At 33.8% G+C, this 19,475-nt stretch overlaps 1 protein-coding gene across 5 annotated transcripts in view; it reads left to right on the top strand.

The window, feature by feature from the left end:
- LOC136028879 (nephrin-like) overlaps nt 1-19,475 on the top strand; it is a 252,420-nt gene that overhangs the window by 77,006 nt on the left and 155,939 nt on the right. For all 5 annotated transcript variants that reach the window (XM_065706832.1, XM_065706830.1, XM_065706833.1 and 2 more), the window contains exon 3: nt 7,268-7,450. In XM_065706832.1, the coding sequence (XP_065562904.1) occupies nt 7,268-7,450 (183 nt within the window). The remainder of the gene's footprint in view (nt 1-7,267; nt 7,451-19,475) is intronic.

The raw sequence follows: 19,475 nt of genomic DNA, 5'->3' as shown, positions 1-19,475 counted from the left end.
CAATCTTTTTTCAAAGGGTATGCACTAGGCTAGGGAATAAACGCTTTGCCAGGTTAATAAAAATAAAAATAGACAAATAGAATGAAAAATCATAGAAGAAATCAGACACATGTGTTGGATTTTTTCTTTGGGAGAGGGGCAAGAAAAACAAAATGCTAATGCTTAAAACCAGGGGAACCTTGACCATATGACCATAAGGAAGCCCTAAAAAATTATAAAAACTACTTTTAAAAAATCATAAATACTTATTTATATTTTCCTAAGGACCCTTGTAACCCTGTAGACTCAGCTAGAGTCGACCCAGTCTTAAATAAGTACGTGGAGAAATATGGAGAAAAACACGGGTAGTGCCAGATGATTTCCCCCCAACCACACATTGCACTTCCGGCTGAAGGCAGAAAATAAGCAGATCAGTACATGTACTACGCAGACCATTTACCAGCATGCGAAAAAGTTTAAATTTAAGTAAAGGATTAAGTTAATGTAACGGATAAATGCACAACCCACTTTATATGTCGCCATCGTATTTTTACAATAACACTATTCTTCACCGTCTTGAGAAGCGTTAGTCGTTGTTGAACGTTAGCCTCGGCCGTTCACCATTGTAAAATACAATAATAATATATAAAGCGGGCTGTATATTAATCCCACAAGGGGAGGGGGATACATTTAAACGATGCGTCTTTAGAAATGAATGAAAATATTTATCATTTTTTATAATTTGAATGAAAAGTGTCCAGGAATTAAAAAAAAGTGTATGGGGGGCTAGGGTCCAATGCACCCCCATACACATCCCTGGGAGAAATTTAATGTTTCAAGTAAGAAACTCTGGTTTCGGGTGCCATGATCTGCGGATGGATGAGTTTGAAAAGTACACCTTCCTTTAGGGGTTGCGATACTGTGGCTTGCAAGTGTTGGATTTTTTTCTCGAGTTATAGTTTATTTGTTTTCGGTTAATTCCAGATAATAAGGATACCCGTTTCAAGTGATGGAAAATATTTTTGGAGTAGCAGTATAAGCCAAGGTTACCAGGGTTCCTAATTTGTTGACAAGCTTTTTTTAAAGTAAATTTTTGTCTCCGTAAAAAAATGAGGTGAAAATAGGAAATTTATCCTTCCTCTGATTAAGTTTTCCAGTCTTTTAACTTCCGGTTCAGTGAATAAGACAGCTGACTATTTTATATATTTCATAATATACCATTTAGGATGACAAGGAATCTGAAATACATCTTTAACGAGTAAATGCACTTCAAGTTTGTAGGTCATTTATTTGTTTATTAAAGACAATAAACCATATGCAAAAAGCAAGCACAAGTAGACATAAATATCACTTAAAGAGTTTATGGTTTATTACTGGACGTATTTATTCATAATTACATGCTAATGGTTATGGTGTTAAGAATATAAATTTCAAGGGGTTGATGACTTTCAAAAATCGTGTACACCAGGTAGACTGTCTGTGAAAATCTAGTAGCCTATATGTATTCTTCAAGTTGTCGAGAAAGTTCTCAAAGTAGCGATTTTGTTCATCAAGGATAATGATGAGTATTTTTTTTTCCTTTTCGGACATGACAGGTTTTCCGAATTCCTTTCTTCTGACCCTTGCCAATCCGTTGTTCGCCACGAAAATATTAAGTTTGGTACACAGGGGCGATGCTTCGGTTTTTAGTTTGGGAGGGGGATAAAGAATGTCCCCACAAAATCGGCCAGTGGGCCGACAACTTTTGTGCTGAAAACCAGTGTGCCTTGAAAACATTATTTTTTGCCTACCTTTAGCAAGCAGAGGGCAACAAAGTTTGAGACGATGATTAATAATAGAACTAAAACAAAAGGAGCAAATATAATATCAAACGAACCTGAAAAGAAACACAGATCTCTATTTCTATGGTTTTTTCTCGTCCTAATTTCTACTTTTCCCTCCCTAGGCTCTTGAACTTGCTATTCTGGAATTAGGCATTGATAAAACCAGACGCATGTAAAAAAAAAAAAATCTTTTTTTTGGGGGGGGGGTGGATTTTAAGAAAACGTAAAAAGTAGTGATTTATTTGAACTCGGCTATATAAAATAAATTTGGAAAGTTGTGAAATGGATATATCAGTCGAGGGATTTGATCCACGGGCCCCCTCTTATCCCTTCATGGAAATGTCAGTATGAGAATGTTTGTCGAATAAATTTCATTCTAAAAAAAATATTTTGACTGCGATAAAATCTCAAATTTATTAGGCAATACTAGAGCCGGATGGGTCATGGTTTACAAGAAAAAGAAAACAAAAACAACGAAACAAGAACTCCGCCCCCGATGAATACGCTTATCTTTTCTCACTCACTTTTAATTATCCGATTATTTAATTATCCAATCAGTTAATTAACAATTGATTTAATTATCCAATCCTCCATTCTTCAAAAACCCTGTCTATGTACAAATGGACATACATCCCCATATTCCTGATATTCCTGGTGTCTAGTCAGCAATTACTCTACAAAATTTCCCGCCCATCTCTTTCCTCTTACCCCAATCCCAAGGATTTCGTTCCTCAACTCCTCCAATTCCTTACAATTGAGCATAAATTGCTCTGAATCGTCGTTATCCCCACACTTCGGAAAGAATATGAACCACTTGTTGACCTAAAGCTCTCGAAAAAAATTCTACTTTTTCAAGTCTCATAAAATTTAATAATATAAATTGCTACATGCCAATTTTCGTATAAAAGAAGCACATAGTCAAATTATAATTGGAATCCATTCCAATTGTTCAATAACTGCTCAACTACTTTATAATTATTCAAATTATTTTTCAAGATCAATAATTATTATTGATAAACATCAATGTCAATAATTAGCAAATTACTCAATAGTTTTAGTAATTGGATATTTTGGAATAATTTCAACACGATTTATTAATCAATTTAAATTACCGAAACTTTTCTTGTTTCTTACAGTCATAGCTATTTTTTATTTTTGTTGAGTTGTTAATTTATATCTGATTTTTATTAATTCTGTTGAGTTGCAAAATTCATGTTTGTTCAGTACATTGGGTAGGGTCTTGTAAGGTGTTTATTTTCACATGATCCGTCCCATCCATCTTTTATATAATTTTCATTGTTTATATACCAATTAAAAAGCGATTCGATAACACTTTGATTCGTACTTGTATGGGAAAATTATCGGAAGTTAACCCCTTTCCCTCCCAACCACCTTGAAGGGGGTAATTTCATTCTTGTTGATATGCCTCAACTCGTTCGACTTGATACAACCGTTAACTTGTATGAAGTAATTTTGTTTTACGCTGTGTACTGATCATCTGAACTTGGAAGGGCAAATTAATTGAAAATCTGGGAGGGTATGTTATATTAATTGTTCTCTATTAAGTTGTTTAAATTTGGAAGGAAATCTTGCTGAGACCAGACATTATGAGTTGTACGGAGGCGCTAGTTCACTATATTGTAGCCGGGGGGTGGTAAGGATTTTTTTATTCAGATAGAAAAATAGTGTTTTTTGCAAAATCTATGGGAGGGTAGTCTTGCTGTTGTATATTTATTTTTCAATGCAAATGCAGAAAAGGTAGATTTCAAATTTTAAAGGGGTAATTTCCTCTCCCCAATTGGCATCCCTGGAATTAAATATTCTGCTAAAACACATAATTAATTACGATACATTGGAAAGTCATTTTTCACTATAGATCTGTGACGGATGATCAGGCAGTCACTGATATTAGCTCACGAATATGTATGGGGGGGATGTATTTTTCAAAGTCTGAGGCTGGTGTATTTTGTTTTTCTTTCAGTGCTAATACACAGGGTCGTATCCCGGACTTTTCGGAAGGGAGGACAAAAGTTTTTAAATCAAACATTCAAAATTTGTTTATACTCATTTTGTTACGTTTTTAAGAGTCGAACAAACATTCTTTTTTTTTGGGTGGGGGGTCGAACCCCCCAATCCCCCTCCTGGATACAGCCTTGATAATACGTAATTAAGAAATTTTTTGAAGAAAATACCAAAAAAAAAAGATTTTTCAAAATTCAATTGACGCCCCTGCAGACACCTGTACAGTTCAGGCGTTTTAGTAATTCTGGATAAACATATTTCCATTGCCTTTTGTTGTTAGAAACTCCTGGTGAATAAATAAAAATCAATGTAATAAAACAGACTCGATGATAAATGCATTACTATTTAATATTAAACACCGCTTTTAAAAATCATTTTGAGAGAATGCTGACATGCACATAATTAGAGTATTCCTAGTTGACGGTTCTACCATCGCAAGTCTTTTAAAATCTACTTAGATTTGAGGTAGAAAAAAAAATTGAGGTTAGAATCAGCTAATAGTCTCATTAGCGTTTCTAGAATCGTTCATTTTCTTTCGGTCCTATTAATACTTCTTCCTAAGAAATAAATTTCGTCAAGTCTGTTTTCACGTCAGTGATTATGCCTACAGGAAATTTAATATTTCCGTCATTAAAATCTTTATAGTTGAAAATTCTGAGAGTTAGTAAAAATCAACTTTCACTACTGTTACATCATTTAATCAATCCCCTTTGGGGATGGCCCGGATATAAGATTCAATTGAATTATCCTACTTGATGCGAGGATTGCTTGAGGACCATTTTGAAAATAATACCTACAGGGAACATAGAATAACATTTCGATTATTTCAGTTTTTAGTTGATTCTAGAAATCACTGAAATGGACTGAGGGATCTCGACCCCATGATATTGTTTCTTTAAGATTCTGATTATTCTGAAATTAGATATTTTTTTTTATTCCTATTTGAACTATTCCCCTCTCGTCCCAGAATTGGCCTCCCTCGTACGTGGCTGATGGATAGGATAGATTATAAATATTGACGGGCCAAGATTAAATATGTTAACTGGAAAATCGAGATTTGGATTTGTTGTAGTTTAAAGTAAAAATGGTGACACGTTTGTATTCTTTAAACCAGACACGGTGGGGTTTTGAGCCCGTGTCCACCACGAGAAATCGATATTTTTGACATGTCCCAAATAATTCCTTATTTTTCCGTCTAAATCGAGCATTCACTGAGCTTTTCATTTCAAGCCCCCTCCTCTGTAAATAAATTTCTTTTTGATAGCTGGATTCAGAAAAAAACCGCAAATTATATCGGTTTTGGGAGTCGTCACCTGTAACATAACATCTCCTTCATGACAATGGAAAACTTAAATTAAATTTCGATTTCACAAACTGAAATATTGCCATCTTTTGGAAAGTCAGATAGATCTGAGCTTCAAAACATGTTTTTTTGTTTTCAACAAAAAAAAAACGCGTACATAGTAAGTTTTTTTGGGGTCCCAATAATGAAAAAAAATACATGATAATTTAATTAGAAGGGCCCAGCAATTGAGAAAAAATTAGGATCGTGTGAAAATAAACAACAGCTAAAATAATAGGGGATTTCCAGGACGGTGAAATTTGTTCAAACCTTAAATGAATATTTCGGCTCTATATCCAAGAGCTGTACTCAGCAAAACACGTATATTAATGAAATAAGAACTAATAAAATGCGATCTTTAAAATGCTGAGTTAAATACTTGCGATACAATTTATGTAATTTTATGAGTCATTATTTAGAATTTTGGGGTGCCCCCTCGTATAAGTGCTTATTCTCAACCCGTCCCCCTGGACAAGTCTTCTGCCACCCGCATATTAGAACTTATGTTCATGGATGATATTTACATCGTTAAAATCTTTTTAGTTAAGAAGATCTTGACGGTTAGCAAAAAAAAAACTTTCACGGCCTAAATCATGACTGAATTATCGAATTCCCCTCGCGAAGATGGGCCGAATCCGAAGATTTGATCGAGTCCTTGAATTTTCCGTAGTTGAGTCTTGCCTTAAGGTCTCCCTAAATTGAATAGCAAGGGAGTGTCTTTCTATGGGAAAGATGACCTTTCTCTGACTTAAATGTTTCTCGAAAATGGAGATGAAAACACTAGCCAGGATGATTAGACATGAACTATTTCCTTTCAATTCTACCTCCTCTTCATTTTAAACTGAATAGATATTAGGAAGCTTAAAGGGATGCAGCAAATACTTCTCTGCTGTGCTACGGAACATATCAAGATTTTATGTTTTTAATTAGGTCAATCAGGCACGTACAAGGGAACTTATTCTGGGAAATTTGCGTACCATTGGGAGATTAGCAAATTGCATTAAAAGTTTGGGAACATTATAAATATGTTATTGATTTAAAGGCCTGGGCCAGTACATCATTTTTGGGATTTTGAATCCGTGGAATGAAATTGGTTTCAATGGGTAAAAAGGCTTGTTATGCATTCCTTATATATATAAGCTTTAAACACTTGGCCCAATTTTGGTTTTAATAAATTTACTAGAAAAGCAATTTTTTTTGTACTAAAAGGAAAATCCGAAAATGGTCTTTTTTCATTACTTTAATAAAAAAAACAGCCCGTATTAATTTACATTACTCGCGTGATTTGTTGCTAAGACAATTATACCTTCAAAGGAAAGCTGCGTCTTAAGTTGTTTTGCCATGTGTTTTAAGCTTATTTATATTAAGCTGATTAATTTGCCAAATTTGAAATTTTTCCAATTAAAATGCGAGAAAAGTTAATTTTTTATAAGAACATCTTTTAATATCTCTGGAGAATCGTCAATTCCCTCTAAGAGGGTCACAAATATTTAAAGACGGATCTAGAGCAATCTTTATTTTGGGGTGGGGCTCAGTGTGACAAGGGTGCCAATAATTGACCAAATTGACGAGTTTATTTTAAAAAGAGTGAAAAATAGGAAAAAAACATGAAATCAGGGTGGCAGAAAAAATCTTGGGGGAGGTTGCCCCTGGACCCCTCGATCTGCCAGTGCAAATATTTTCTATTTTGCTGACTAAAACTATTTTGGTAACCTATCACTTGAGATGTTCCAAACCTTGGGGTATGTTTTTGAATACTTTTTTTTTAAAAGGAATATAGTATTAGCCATGTGTATAGATATATTGCGTTGCCATCTTGATTATATGGCTGGCCTTAGAGTATGTTTGTACTTAAGGGGGGACTTTTGGACCGTGCAACATCTTGACATTTTTACGGCTTATACCGTAATGTTTTATATTTTTCAGATGTTAAGATTAAAAGAAAATGAATTAGTTGTGTTGATTTGTGCATGATTCAGTTGGTAGAAATATATACGTGTATATGTGGAAGTTTGACCAGACCCACTTTTAACCCTAGTGTTCCAGTCCCCTGGGTGATCGACTAGTCAAAACCTAAATAAACCCTCGCTTAATGTTACAGGACACGATCGAACGATTCCAGGACATGGTAACCGATACTCGATGATCGGGGAAGTATCTGCTGGGGAACATCATTTACAGATAGAAAATGCCACTTCGTCAGATGATGGAGAATATCAGTGCCAAGTTGGCCCTAAAGGACCTTCGAAGCCTATCAGATCAGATGCCACTTTATCCGTTCTAAGTAAGCTCTTGGTTCTAGATATGGAAGGGATAAACAGGGATGGTTAAAGGTTAAAGGGGTGGGTTATTCATGAGACTTGTAACATTCATTTTTGTGTATTCATACAAACAAGCTTTTCGTGGAAAGAACCTGGGTGAGTAATCGACCCTGAAAATTTTGGTGGGGCTTTAAGCCTATCTGTGCCCTCTCACTTCCATTCAAAATATTGATTCTAGACTATTTGTGATATAGCTTAGTAATTTCCTATATTTTTTCTTCTCTTTTTGTGTTTTATGCAGAGTATAAGTAAAGAGAATTTGTATTGTATACAAAAGATTACTTTTTGGATTTTTGATGGTCCTCGCTTTGATCTGACAAGATTGTAAACCGAAATAGGTTTTGAAATTCAGGCAAAAAAAAAAAACGTTTCTCCAGGAAATTAAAATTTTTTCTCCAACTCGTAAATTGATCTTTAAAATCGAAAAAAAGAAACGCTTCGTGAGATCATTAGACGAAGTACATAGGAGGTGGTTTTTTTTATCATTTTATGGTACACCTCTCTTCACCGAATAAAAGTCATGGATGAGGCTCATGCTAAATCAAGAATCATGGATTAGTACTCGCTAAATATCCTGAAAACACTCAAGTTCCTGATCTATTTCATGTGAGTAAAATCGGTTTGTCTGTTTGGATTCGGTTATAATTAGCTTAGTATACAGTGAGAAAAACTACGATGCAGATATATTTTAAATAAATATTTAATACATAGAGGTGATTAGGTATTTAATACAATGCCTTCTTAGCGACCTGCATTCCATAATTCTCTGTTGTAGTTTCCATATTTTGTTTCTAAAGTGTCATATTTTTATCACATTTTGGTGTATTTCATTATGATTAACCTAACTTCACTTCTTGGGTGTTTTCGGGATATTTAACAAGTACCATATATATATATATATATATATATATATATATATATATATATATATATATATATATATATATATATATATATATATATATATATATATATATATATATATATATATATATATATATATATATATATATATATATATATATATATATATATATATATATATATATATATATATATATATATATATATATATATATATATATATATATATATATATATATATATATATATATATATATATATATATATATATATATATATATATATATATATATATATATATATATATTATATATATATATATATATATATATATATATATATATATATATATATATATATATATATATATATATATATATATATATATATATATATATATATATATATATATATATATATATATATATATATATATATATATATATATATATATATATATATATATATATATATATATATATATATATATATATATATATACCTTCTGCTGGACAAATATCATATCTGAATCACCGTAACCTGTTAAGCATTTTGGATATCACAATTCTAATGTCAATGCTGTGATAAAGCCATTTGAGTGTAATTTATTGCCTTTTGTCCCAAGCTCAATGCTATCTATTTTACGACTAACAGAAATTGATAAGTTATATTTTCTCCTTTTCTTGTTTTATAACCCTAACTAAAGTTTTTTTCATAACGTGAAACAGGAAACTGGAGTCATGATCCTTATTCATAATTGTAGTGGTTAAATTTTAATGAGGTACTGACTTATTTTCCGTTTTGAAGTCATGATTTAACATGAAATTGTTTGCAAAACGATATCTTGTAAAACAAAGCATGGGATATAAATTGAAATAGAAGGGAAATGCTTTTCTGTAAAATGAAATGGATATTTGGGAAAATAATACTGTTATGAAGAACTGGCCAGTCTTTAAGTCCCCACCCCCCTATGTTATGGAAACATACCCCCTCGCAAATTTTCTATTGACGTATATGAGAGATGTACAGCTGCATTTTGTGTTTATTGAGGAGTATATATAGCAGAAGGCAAGGCCCTAACGGAGGGGAGGGGTTGAGCCACTCCCCCCCGAAATGTTTGTTCGGCTAGTGGAACCGTAATAAGAATACACAAAAAAATTATGTGTTTGAAAGTTTTTTTATACCCCCTCCCCGAAAAAATAACCCTCCCCTTTCCCGGGCAAAAATCATGGAAATGGTCTTGGCAAAACGTCTTGTTTGCGTTTTTTTCTACTATAACACCGTCATAATACTTGAAGACATTTTTTCACCACAAAAATCGCTAGCTTGTTTGCAAAAATTTTCCCTCTATGGGCAGTGCCATTTTAAAAGTGGCCTTGTTCACCAGGGGCCGATACAAATTTTGTTTGGGATGGGCGCCAACAAAACTTGGCTCCTCCATAGGGATATTTCACCTCCTCATTTTTATGGTTAATGCAGCTCTCAATCTTCTGGGGAGAGAGCATGTGCCCCTTAAACCACCCCTTAAACCCGGCCTTGACGTTCACCGACGTAATATGATAACTTCAAAGCGGCAAAAATTTAACTCCTTAGCTATTTTTTTTATAACTTCGAAGAAGAAGAAGAAGAAGAAGTTTATTATTCAATACAATACTAAATACAATTAAAAATGGAAATACAATACATTTATTCCCCCTCGAAAGGCTCCATGGCCAGGGATACACGGGGGAAAGTGGAGTTACCCTCCTCTTCTTAAATGGAGAGGTTATTTATTTTTTGATTAATTTCAGTTTTATTTCTCACTTTGAAGCTATTTCATTGAGAAACAGAGACTACTTGTAAAAAACTACTGTCTAAAAAGTTTGTGTATCTAGGAGAAGTTGATTTAAGGATCCCCAGTACCAGCTCATCATAACTACCATTAAACTAAATCTTGCTTTAGATTTTACATGTCATTGCACCCAGGGCTGTGTCCAGATTTTTTCGGGGGGTGGGGGTTACAAAAAACTTTAAAAAACGCATCAAAAGTTTGTTTATATTCATTTTTGTTACGTTTTTTACGAATCGGATGAACATTTTTTTGGGGGGAGGGGGTAACAAACTCCCTACCCCCCTCACACACCCTCCCTGGATACGACCTTGAATGCACCTAAATAGAAAATGTCCCGATTCACATCACAAAATACCGCAAAATGGGCAAATTCGCAATCTATTTGGAAAATTAATATCCCTCCAATTTGTTAAAAGTATTATGTACGGAGAACTTGAAAAAAAAAAACAATTATTTTTACGACGATCAGGTTTTGTTAAACGTTTTTTGTTTTTTTGTTGCAGTTTTCGATATTTTCCCATAAAATTTGCAAACCAGGTTCAGCTAGGTTAAAAAGAAAGATAAAACTACACTGAGGCGGGGGGGGGGGCTGTTTCTCCTCTGAAATATTATAATTCAACCCATAATTTTGTGTATGTTCCATATGATTTGCCTTGCAAAGTAAATTCTTACGTATATACTTGTCTGTCAAGTCAATATTATTTGTTATTGAAATTGCATCTTCCGCGGTTTAGTTTCATAATCTTTTATGAGCTTTAAATAGTCTACTTACTCTCTCTCTGTTACTTTGGTTATTTTTTATGCTTAAATTTGTTATGATGTTTTTTCACTTTTGTCTTTTCTAAAATACACTAAAATAAAAAGAAGACTGGAAATAGATCGAGATAATGTGGAAAATACCAACCTCATAGAAAAGGGATTTTCTATATGCGAACATAGAGTACTGTAAACACAAAAATCAACAAGAACGTCACTAATCAGGGGTTGGCCACTTTTCCAAATCTTGCGTAACAAATGGCGTTTCTTATGTGGCAGTAGACTATGCACAAGACAGGGTCGTTCCTGGCGTTGGTTTTGCCCAGGGCAAATCAATTACGCTGTCGTCCGACTCAAATATAAGCAAAAAATGCCTAATAAAAGTGTAAAATTGGAACAAAGTGGGCAATTTCCCAGCCCCCAAGCCACAACACACACCCGGGCAACTGCCCTGGTAATGAGGCAACCGGGTATAACCTTGGTAGGGAGCAATTCCCTAGATTTTGGAAACACATTTTTTTTCATTAAAATTATCAAAAATAAAAAAATCGCCCTCCCCTCTCCTAGATTTTCATAATGTTTTTTGCATCTTTATAAAAATTCTGACCCCTCCTCTACATTTTTATTGATTTGTTTTCCGTTTTGTTAGTTTTTAATCCTCTATCTTAGATGAAAACTAACCTTTAGTTCAGCTAGTTCAGCTTCAAGTGAATTTGTCTCTTTTGGCATCTCTTAATCGCGCGCAGGATAATAACAGATAAGATTTATTTATTTTTTATTTTTTTGTTATTTATTTTTTCTTACGAGAGGTATATTTTATTCGGCACCTTTCTCCAATATCGAGATAAGTGTTCGTGGACAACTCTGATTCATTGGTGAAATTTCAGTTTCAAGGTATTTGTAGTCCAAAGTTTACAAAGGAGTTTATAAAGTTTAAAGTTTATACAGCCATGTAGGCTTAGTACAAATTTGTTTTGGGAAGGGGCATACACAAGACCATATCCAGCATTTTGGTTCAGGGGGATATTTTTTTCAGGGTCTACAAAAAACTTTACAGAACGCGTCAATATGTTTATAACTCATTTTTGGGTACTTGTATGATCTACTCCCACCCTTATATTCTTCTAATATGTTTTTCTGACGCTCAATCCTAATGAAATATACCTAACGTATGATAAAAATATAATGCTTTAGAAACAAATTTGGGCTATATGTTTGCACATTAGGGGGGTGAGGGTAAAGTATAACGTGTATGCGTGCCTAATGTGGTAGGCCCAATTATTCTACATAAGATGTAGTAAGAAGTGTTCTTTAACTTCACACCGTCCAATATTTTACCCCCCCCCCCCCCAATGTGCAAATATATAGCCCACATTATGTATTTTCCATCTATTCTGTCACTTCTCTTTGTCTTGTCTCACGCTAAGCTGAAAAAAAAAAAAAAAAAAAAAAAAAAAAAAAAAAACGGCTCTGCAATGCTTTAATGAATGAACAACTAGAGCGGTAGGGCGTATATCATACAAGTACCTATTTTTGTTACTTTTTTACATGTAGGATAACATTTTTTTGGGAAGGGGTTAAAACCGGTATGCTACCCCTCCTGGATATGGTGTTGGGTATAGATTTAAAAAAGAAGGCAGGCAAAATAAGTGAAAACTAGGCCGTACCTAGGGGGATATCTGGGATTGACCCAACCCCCCGCTCCAGAAATTTTTGTCCTACACTTGAAAACGAAACAGAAATGCATATAAGCACATTTTTTTTTCGTGTTTTTGACTTTTTGTAAAACTTACTCCGTAAGAAACTCACTCCCCAGAACAACCACAAGAAATTTTAGGGAATTGGCAAAACTTTCAAGAGTTCACGAGACAGGGGTATCAGCTATCTTCTTCCATTGCGCTTTCTTTCTGTTTCTTTTATTACAGTTTAGGTGTAATTTTGTTTCTTTTATTACACTCAGGTTCAATTGAGTTGCTGAATCGTTATTGGTGTAATTTATAAAATGAAAATATTGCTGTAATTCGACAAGCCATTGAACTCCTCCACCCAAGGCTGTACCCAGGGGCGTTTCGGGGGTATGAACGGCCCTTCCCTGAAATGTTTGTTCGACTCGTAAAAACGTAACAGAAATGAATATAAATTTTTTTTTAGGTCTTTTTTTAAGTTTTATTTTGACCCCCCCCCCTCGGAAAAGTCCTGCCTCTACCACAGGCTGAATACTTCGCTAAAATACTTCTTCACTAATGATCCTGTAAAGTTTTGAGCTTTGAAAAAGTATAACTAATTGTCACCAAGGTGTGGACACAAACCTAACTTTCTGATAATATTTAAATGAGTGACATCATTTTATTGTTGATAGGAATTGTTTTTGTGCTTGTCACAGTTCCGGTGCTGAAATTCACTTATGTCAATTATTGATTTGCTCATTTACTCTTAAGGCTTCGAGACACACATGATTATCTTCTGCTGTATCTGCTCATTAAGTTAATTTTTTAATGTCTGATTCATGAAATAGGGGTAATAAAATTTAAATAACGGTTTTTTGTGATGAAACTTATAATAATTTTCAAAATAAATGAAACTTATTTAAGTTAAGGAATAAAATATCACTGTAGAGCCACCCAGAACGCATTATATTAAATACCTAACCAACTCTATATATTAAATATTTAATTAAAATATACCTGCATAGTAGTTTATCTCACTCAGGCTAAACTGACTATCTCCGAGTGTACATAGAGAAACCGGTTTTTGAAAGATCAAGAACAACAGTGTGGTCGGTACAATTAATATATTCACCCCACTAGCAGCTGTCAAGGCAGTTAAAGGGGGAGGCAAATGTATTTTTTCAAAATTTAGGGGGTCTTTTTTTTCAATTTTGCCTATTTAAACATACACACACACACACACAAACATTTTTCAATTAAATTCAAACAAAGAAATTTTCCAAAATATAAGGGAGACCCACTCTCCCTGCACCAATCGATGTCAATAGTCAAGTATCCACCGTTACAGGATTAGAGTAGGCTATATTTTATAAATGACGTTTTGTTTATCAGTGTTGAATGCCCCGCCGAGGATAAGTAGATTAAAACGCTGGAGGTTTTCTAGTTTTATGGGTATCCATTACGTCATAAGCTCCTGTTTCCGTCCCTTTTTCTGGATCTCCCCAGGGAAAGTGTCCCCTGGGTCTCCCCAGAGAAAGTGTCCCCTGGGTCTCCCCAAGACCCAGTTTCTCTGGGTCTGACTTCCTTACATGGAGTCAGAGTGGACCTTAACGTAACTATGACTGAGAACAGCGTCGTACGATAACCACGAGGATTGGCGCACTTCAAAGAAAGGCTTTTTTTTTGTAATTATAGTTATAAAAATGGCATTCTTTAAAATCTCAGGGGCATTTTCTTTTTTTTTCAAATTAAAATACCATAAAAGGTATTTCCCCATGTCTAGGGAAGCAATTGCCCCCCCCCCTCCCGTCTATTTTATGCTTGGAAAATAGAAACTTCAAAAAAGAACGGTAATTGTATGATATACCCCCTACCGCTCAAGCTGTTCCTGCATTGACGCACCGTAAACTGGTTTCTTTCGCTAGTTTCTGTCAACTTAACGTTAGAAAAGACAAAGAGAAGCGACAGAATAGATTGGAATGTATAATCTGAGCTATATATTTGCACATTAGGGGGTGGGGGGTAAAGCATTTGGACAATGTGAAGTTAGAAAACATTTCTTACTACATAATACGCAGAACAATTGTAGCTAACACATTTTGTATGAACACCCGCTGTACTCCCCTCCCCTAATGTGCAAATATGTAGCCCAAATTTGTTTCTAAAGTATTATATTTTTATTATACTCAGGTATATTTATTAGGATTGACCTAACTTCACTTCATGAGCGGTAGGGGGTATATTATACAAGTACCAAAGGAACTTTTTCAATAAATCCACGATTATAACTACTTTTCAACTCGCTAATAGCTCAGTCAGTAGGTCAACGCAAATAAAAAATTTAATTGTTACCATGGTATAACTAACAATGCTCTATAAGTAATTCATTCTCTGTTGTTAATTTAAAAGTAACGGATTTTTTTTTTACCTTAGTAAATGCACTCGCTATAAATTTCAGTTTGACGTATCTAGTGCTGATTGTAACTGAAATAATAGGCGTGTTATGTAGCTGGAAATTGTAGTAAAATCACAATTTAAAAGAAATTGGACTTGAGTTTTTGTGTTTTTTTATATATAACTGGAAATCATAGCAGAATCACAATTGAAAAAAATGGACCTGAGTTTTTTTTTTTTATAGATGGAAATTATAGCAAAATCACACTTTTAAAAAAGTTGGACCTGAGTTTTCGTGTTTTTTTTGTGTTTTTGTTTTGTTTGTTTTTTGATGAGCGAATAACAAAGATGTTTTGGTACTTGTTATAGCGCCTATGTATATGGAAGCTAATTAGAACCGGTTCTCATTCAGTTTGCGATCCGTATTGAATGAAATTTATTTAGTTTGCGATCTGTATGATGAGAATATAATATTTTAGAAAACAAATTTTGGCTATATATTTGCAAATTAGGGGGAGGGGGTAAAGTATAGCGGGTCAGCATGCAAAATGTGTTAGGTACACCTATCCTGCATATTACTAAGTAAAAATTGTTTTATAACTTCACAATATCCAAGTACTTTAACCCCCCCCCCTCTAATGTGCAAATGTATTACCCAAACTATATATTTTGTGTTATTCCGTTAGGAATTAGCGTCAGAGAAACAGGCTCTACTTAGCTTCTGTATACATAGGCGCTATAACAGACAAGTACCGGTGTTTTAAACTAATGAATGCATTCCTTTAAATTATAATTAAGCATTATAATATATTATAAAATACGAGATGGGCTAGTCTTATTTCATTTCACCGAACATTTTTTTTGGCAAGTTTTAGTGCTTTTACTAAAAGTTTGAGGGTGATATTAGAAAGGTTTGAATATACCTACATACAGAGGGTACGCATTCTGAATTTCCCACGGTCCTAAAACAACAGGAATAAACTTAATTTTGGGTTGTATCTCAAGGAGTCTTAGTCCGTAATCCCAGCAGAAATGATTTTGCACAAAAAAAAGTGAACAATACAACTTGTTTGGCTGAAAATAATAAATGGAAGCCCGACCCCGCAGGCACAACCCCCCCCCCCTGGAAAAAATTTCGTGTTTTGCCATTACCCCTTCCCCCTCATGTTATATGTATTAATAAGGGGCGCCAATTTAAATTAAAATGTAGGGGGAAGGGGCAAGGATTTTTCCCTTATAAAACACAATTGTAATCTGTTTTCAAAATCTATGGAGAGAAGTATTTTTTCAATGAAAATGCCAAAGAGGAATTTTTTCAAAATTCCCGTTATCCCACTCCCCCTCTAATTGGCTCCCTTTCTATTGACCCTATTAATACATACCTGAGTGAAAAACGGATTATCTAGAAGGTGTTTTGAAAATTTTAAATTTCGTTTTTTTTCGGTTTTTCATAGGAATTACGGTACAATTTTCCATTCTTTCTTCCTTTTGAGACACGATTGCAAATAATATAAAAAGCTATGCTGGCTTCAAAGCTAATTAACAGGAACCGACTTAATTTTCGGTACCCAAGAGGATCGTAGTCCGTTACTCCAGTGGAAAGAAACTGATGGAAGAATGGAGGACGGTACAAATTGATCGAGTGAGAAGGGTAAATGAAGCCCCGCCATTACAGGTCAAGCCCTTCCATGGAAAAAAGAGTGCATTGGTGCCATTACCCCATTAAAGCATACCCAGACAAAATAGCTTGTAAGGAGGTATTTTCAGTGGTGTTTTTCTTAGGGGGGCAGAGGGATTACCCCAGGTGCAGAAATTTCACGGGCGTAAAATTTCAAATAAATAATCTAATTATTTTGTAGCTTTTTAATTTAATTTTTATTAAAATAAAGCGGAGGGAGCAGTTATCAGTAAGTATAAGCAAATTGAATCCAAAGTTTTTATTTTTACCACATTTTCATCACTATTTTTAACAAGATAATTAATAAGAGATAATTAATAATTTGCAAAGGCTAAAGTAAGAAAAGTCAGATTTAATTAAAATAAGAATTTTTGTTAATAAATGAAAATTTAGTTAATAAATAAATTTCTTTGGAAATTTGGCCTGGAAATTTTTGGGAAACGGTGGACGGGGTACTAATCAAGATTTTCTCAAGGCACAAAAGAGACAAGAGCCGCCAATGGGTATTGCGAAAATTTTACATTTTGCTTCCTTTGGTTTTTAATAGGAATTACACTGCAATCTTCTTATTTTTTGTTTTTGAAACATGATTGCAGAGGATATTTAAAAAAATGTCGGTTTCAAAGCTAATTAACAGGAATCAACTTAATTTTCGGTTGTACCCAAAAGAGTCCTAATCCGTAATCCCAGCGGAAATGAATTTGCGAAAAAAAATACAACTTGTTTGGGTGGGAGTAATAAATGAAGACCTTTGCTTTTAGTATGAGAACTTGTGGCTTTTCACACAGTGATAAAAATCGCTGACTTGCTTTAATTACTTGGGATAATTGACGTTCTGAATATGCAATTAAAGGATGCAAAGAAATGACTAAGTATCCCTTTTTCTTATTTCTTATATTAGTCATTAATGCACTAAGATGAAGTTAAGATGACGAATAAAAATCTTTTATAAGCTGTTTTAGTTACTCGGAATAATTCATTGACGGTTCTGGCCTCTCTTGCGCCTGGGCAAAAATCCTGATTAGCGCCCCCTTCCCCTGTCTCTCAAAACTTCATAGGTCATTTTAACAATTTTTTATTTATTAACCAAATTATTTTTAGTTTGTTAATAAAGGAATGCTTTATTATTATTATTTTTATTATTCTTATTATTATTATTATTCTAACTTAATTATTATTACTTTTCTTTAATTTGTTTTTATCTAATTAATAATTTATTAATTATTTTCATTCATTATGAGGAAACTTTAATAAAATCTGCTTTATTTTAATAAAATTAAAATTTCAAAAATTACAAAATGATTACTAACCGTTAGATTATTTGTTTGAAATTTTACGCCCTTAAATTATTTGTGCCCGGGGTAATTACCCCCTTTGTCCCTATCCTAAAACCGCCTCCGGAATAGTTAACAATCTGAATGTACAAATAACTAATGCAAGAACCCTTACCATTAAAAACAAGAAATTATTAATGCGTCAAGATTTAGGTAAAATCAAAAGACAATATAATGGATAAAAAGCTTTTACTGACTTATTTTAATTACTCGGAATAATTAACGCGTCGAATATGCAATTAAATAACAGAAAGAATGAGTACTTACTAGTTTTTCCCATTTTAAAAATATAATAATCGGTAACGCATAAAATTAAGACCTAGCGGAAGTCCAAGCATTTTACTCCCTAGTCAATTCTTTTTTAGGGGCGGCAACTCGATCAAAGACAAGGTTATCAGTTTTCTTCGTCCCTTCAACTAGATAAACATGCAAAGGTTGAACTTAAGGGGTTTCTCACTCAAAATACGATTAGGTGCGGGTTATCCTTAGCAATTCTTCTTGTAATTATTTATACAATATAATTTTTTTTATAAATATTTATTAACCGGCAGTTTGGTGTCTGCACACTATTTATTCTCAAGACTCTGTTTAAACCGGTTACAACTAGCTAATACTTCACTGATGCGCTCAAGAACAATCCGAGTGGTTAGTCCCTTGGTCTAATTTATGCATTCTCACGCGCTCCGATTACAGCTGCATCTAGTCTTTTGAGGGGAATTTTTGACTTCGGAACACAAATATGTGAAGTATTTAAACGGACTGCAGCCAGTAAGTATATATTATAGAAATAAGTTTCCGATTGTTGAATAGGATATTTTTTGCTATATTTTTTTATACCCCACAACAACAGTGTCAAGTGTAGCGATCTAGAATACAAACCCGAAACAGGTTTTATAATTATTTTGAAATTATTATTTTGAAATAAGGAGCGACCCGGCTCAATAGTAACCAAAACCCTAAAAAATAGAATTTTGATACCCATAGCTACATCAAAAGAATCGCATTTTAATGCTGATTTTAAATATATAAATTTCATCAAGTTTAGTCTTACCCATCAAAAGTTACGAGCCTGAGAATATTTGCGTTATTTTAGAAAATAGGGGGAAACGCCCCCTAAAAGTCATAGAATCTCAACGAAAATCATACCGTCAGATTCAGCGTATCAGAGAACCCTACTGTAAAAGTTTCAAGCTCCTATCTACAAAAATGTGGAATTTTGAATTTTTTGCCAGAAGGCAGATCACGGATGCGTGTTTATTTGTTTTTTTGTTTTGTTTTTTTTTTCCAGAGGTGATTGTATCGACCCAGTTGTCCTAGAATGTTGCAAAATTGGAGGGCACCTAGGCCCCCTCCCACGCTAATTATTTTCCCAAAGTCAACGGATCAAAATTCTGAGATAGCCATTTTATTCAGCGTAGTCGAAGAACCTTATAGCTATGTCTTTGGGGACGAATTACTCCCCCA

This window comes from Artemia franciscana, chromosome 7 (assembly GCF_032884065.1).
Source record: "Artemia franciscana chromosome 7, ASM3288406v1, whole genome shotgun sequence".
Classification (NCBI taxonomy): Eukaryota; Metazoa; Arthropoda; class Branchiopoda; order Anostraca; family Artemiidae; genus Artemia; species Artemia franciscana.
Note: the sequence above shows the minus strand (reverse complement) of the source record. Positions and strands in the feature narration are given on the sequence as shown.